Source organism: Fukomys damarensis, unplaced genomic scaffold, assembly GCF_012274545.1.
Source record: "Fukomys damarensis isolate Sample0158 unplaced genomic scaffold, DMR_v1.0_HiC HiC_scaffold_11, whole genome shotgun sequence".
NCBI classification, from domain to species: domain Eukaryota; kingdom Metazoa; phylum Chordata; class Mammalia; order Rodentia; family Bathyergidae; genus Fukomys; species Fukomys damarensis.
The window spans coordinates 44,996,882-45,000,898 of record NW_022900923.1 but is presented as its reverse complement, the minus strand read 5'-3'; the positions used below and the strand labels follow the sequence as shown (position 1 = coordinate 45,000,898).

Here is a 4,017-nt window from a genome sequence, read left to right as displayed (position 1 = left end):
CCGGTGGTTTTCCAGGGCCCTGACTCACTGGCCGTCCTCGGCCTCGCCCGCGGGGTGGCCGGGAAGCCCGGCCAGATGACCTACGACCGCGCTTAAGGTGACATTCCTCTCTGCCTGGCTCAGGAGCCCCTTCCCCGCCCCTTCCCTCGGCATATATGCCGCCGCCGCCGCCGAGGGCCCGCGATCATTCTACAGGTGGCGGACGGCTGCGCTGCAGGCGCACCGACAAACCTTCCACCTTAGCTCCTGACGGCGGGAGAAAGGGGCAGCTGCCTCTTTAAGACGCTTGGCGCTTCTCACAGCGCCCGAGCCCGACGCCGGACGAAAGTATCGCGAGAATTAAAGTCCCTCCGGCAACCTCTCGCGATGTTTGGGCCCTCCAAGGGTGGCCATTTTGGAGTCCGGCCCCCGGCTGGGAGCCCGGCCTGCGTTTCCCATCCTGTTGCAGGCGCCAAAGCTGGCCTCACCGGCGTCTGGGCTGCGGGCAGCCGGACCGACACTATGTGGCGGCTCCGCTGCAAGGCCAAGGATAGCACCCATGTTTTGCAGGGGCTGTCCAGCCGAACCCGGCTGCGGGAACTCCAGGGCCAAATTGCAGCTATCACCGGGATCGCTCCCGGCGGCCAGCGTATCCTCGTCGGATTCCCGCCCGAGTGCCTGGATCTTAGCAACGAGGAGACCATCCTGGGGGACCTACCCATCCAATCAGGTAAGGGAAGCGGGCCGGGGTCTGGGGCGTCCTGGGAGGCGGTGGAGGGGCGAACAGAGACCCGGTCCGGGCCAGGTGGCTGTGGGTCAGGTGGGCGCTTTGGGAACCGGGGGAGTTGGACGGAGCACTGACACAGGCCATGCCAGTGTCTAGCAACTCCTTGTTCTTCGGCAAGGTGGACAGAAAGTCTCAAGGCCTCGGAGACTCCTTTCCCCAACTGGATTTCAGATCGAACGTAAAACTGTCTTATTCATTTTGTTTTCACTGCATACCAAAAGTACGAGAATGTAGGACCTAATTTTTTCTGCCCCGGTGGTCTTTTATCATTGAACAGCAGATATGATGGGTGCAGGACATTTTTTGTTTCTTTTCTTGATTTCGAATTTGTAGGACCCTTCTTTCTTAAGTACTTAGTTTGTCTGGTATATTTATTTTCGAGTTAGCTTTTAAACATTCACTACAAGTTCTTTCAAGTCCTAGTCAACAGCAGTTATTTCTGCCCGGTACTAGAACTTGAACATGGAGGTAGTAATGAAAGCTTTCTGTTGTTGGGGCAAGGACCCCGTAAACACTACATTGGTTAGACATGTTAAGTTTCAGGAGGAGGAGAACCCCCTAGTGGCCTACTCTATGGTGAACACCTTCTGGAAGATTTGTTCTTTTACATGCAGAGGGATACGTAAATTTGGTTTTTGAAATGTGTTATGTTCAGTATATGAAACTCTGTGCCCAAGGCCCCTGACTAAATTGGGAAGCAGCCTGTTCTATTCTTTGTTCTGTTTTCATCTCTAGGAAGATTCAGGGAACAAAAAAATGTCATTGGTCACTTGTTTACAAAGTTGTATTCTCCTCGGTGACCCCACTTTATGCTGTAACTCTTTCGCGTTATAGTTTATGAATTTGGCTAGTGAACTCCTAATTTCATCTATCATTTCTTTGCAGTTCTGGATTTGTTTTATTTTTAACAGGCGACATGCTGATCGTAGAAGAAGACCAAACCAGACCCCAAACTTCACCTGCATTTACAAATCATGGTGCTCCTAGTTCTGTCAGGGAACCTTTGCCTGTGCTTACCAGAACCACGGTCCCAGCAGACAACTCTTGCCTCTTTACCAGTGTGTACTATGTCGTTGAAGGTGGAGTATTGAATCCAGCTTGTGCCCCGGAGATGAGACGCCTCATAGCACAGATTGTAGCAAGTGATCCAGACTTCTATAGTGAGGCAATACTGGGAAAAACAAATCAAGAGTACTGTGACTGGATCAAAAGGGATGATACTTGGGGGGGAGCAATTGAGATATCAATTTTGTCTAAGTTTTATCAGTGTGAGATATGTGTGGTAGATACACAGACAGTAAGAATTGATCGTTTTGGGGAAGATGCGGGATATTCCAAAAGGGTTTTGCTTATCTATGATGGCATCCACTATGATCCACTTCAGCGTAACTTTCCTGATCCCGATACCCCTCCGCTGACCATTTTCTCGTCTAACGATGATATCGTTCTTGTACAAGCACTGGAATTAGCGGATGAAGCAAGAAGAAAGAGACAGTTTACTGATGTAAACCGCTTCACCCTGAGATGCATGGTGTGTCAGAAGGGATTGACTGGACAAGAAGAAGCGAGGGAGCACGCCAAGGAGACGGGCCACACTAGCTTTGGAGAAGTGTGATCTATGCATGCTGAGGGTTGAAGCCTACTACCTCACAGATCCAGAAGGCTCTGGGTTTCCCAATAAGCTATTCGTAACCCTAAAAAACAAAAGGACACAATGCTTGAACCATTCTTTTGACTTAAACCACTAAGATACCGAAATTCCTTGTTAAGATTAAAATTAGTGTGCAAGTTTACAGATGTGTATCTCCAGTGGCGATACATGCCATCTTTCTGCTGGGGGGGTGACAATACGAGGTCCTTGTCACCTGACACTAACTTGAAGATTGGATTTTAGTGTTATAAACTAGTACCCGGCAGCTTTGACTTGTAGAAGAAAACATTTTGGGTAATGTGGAAGGCTGCCTGTGAAGCCACTGGACACGTACCGCAGTGTCTCCAGTAATTGATTCCTTTTAATAGCGTTGAATGAGTCAGTAGCTTCTAAATGAACCGATTCATCAAATGATACCTGGAACTGTCACACTGATTTTATATTGCAATTTGGTAGACTTTATAAGTGTGTACTTAACCACATTTAAGTGCACAGCAAGCAGTTTTTACAGGAATGTGTTCCTCAGAATTTTATCTGAAACAGGATTCCAGAGGTACTGTTTAAGACGATAGTACACAAGCAGAATGTACAAGGAAAAGGTGCCTGAAGCAGCTTACTGAAGCTTTAAAAGACTGCTGGGCCTCACGTTTAATGCAGTTCATGTGTTGGTCTTTGTCACGTTGGATACACTTTTTAAATTAATCAGGGTATGCTTTTTTTAATTGACATTGCTTGACATTTGAGAGCTCAGTTTTTGCTTTTTTGCATACAGATTTTTCTGGGGGGATTTAATTTCCCCAGCTTTGTGTTAAGAGTACTTCCTTCAGAAACAGTCTTTGTGTTAAAGTGATTTTGCTTTGGTTTTTATAAGCACTTTTGCATCCTTAAACAGTGTTCGTTTTTCTGCTGGCTGTATTGCGCTCCTGATGCTGTTTTGAACATTCCACATTTCTGCAAGTGAGCACTTTGCTTCCCTGCGATCTCTGGCTTTTGAGCAGTTTTAAAGTCATTGATGTCATTTGTTTCACTTCCAAAATACGAAAGCTTTTAAATCCTTGCCTTACTCAGCTTTCTCAGAATTCCACTTCCTACTTCAGAGTGTAGCCACTGCTTAGTGGACTGATCCTCAAGGCACCCTCTAAAGCTTAGCTTCATGACGAGATCTTCCAGATAAAGTGTTCTACCTCTTACTTCCTCTGAAGATCAGGGACGCTAAATTGTCATTTGTTACGTATTATCGCAACACAATGTGAAGAGTCTTAAGTTTGTGAAGTTTTGTTATCTTGATCTCATTTCTGATTAAGTGTCTTGCTTAGAAAACCACTGGTTTACTTTAAAGCACTCTGGCTTCATGGATCGGCTTGGCAAATGTAAGATTGAGATTGTTGTGTTGGTGGAGGCTGTCATGTAAAACTAAGGAATATTACAGTGAACAATGCAGGAGAAAGTACGCCTCAGATCATCGAATGACAAGCCGGGTGTGGTGGCGCACGCCTGTAATCCCAGGCAGGAGGATCGCTGCGAGTTCAAGACCAGCCTGGGCTAAATAGTGAGTCCCAGGTCAGTCTCAACTATATAGTGAGACCCTGTCTCAAAAAAA

General features: G+C 46.9%; 2 protein-coding genes across 2 annotated transcripts in view; both read left to right on the top strand.

Annotated features, from left to right (window-relative positions):
• Positions 1-179: 179 nt before the first annotated feature.
• Yod1 (YOD1 deubiquitinase) lies at positions 180-3,951 on the top strand. The gene is made up of 2 exons (XM_010613146.2): positions 180-709; positions 1,678-3,951. The coding sequence occupies exons 1-2, from the start codon at positions 367-369 to the stop codon at positions 2,379-2,381; spliced, it is 1,047 nt and encodes a 348-aa protein (XP_010611448.1). The 5' UTR covers positions 180-366; the 3' UTR covers positions 2,382-3,951.
• Positions 634-4,017, top strand: part of CUNH1orf116 (chromosome unknown C1orf116 homolog) — a 29,879-nt gene continuing 26,495 nt past the window's right edge. Inside the window, exon 1 of the mRNA XM_010613141.3 lies at positions 634-709. The gene's annotated coding sequence lies outside the window, so the exon portion shown is untranslated. The remainder of the gene's footprint in view (positions 710-4,017) is intronic.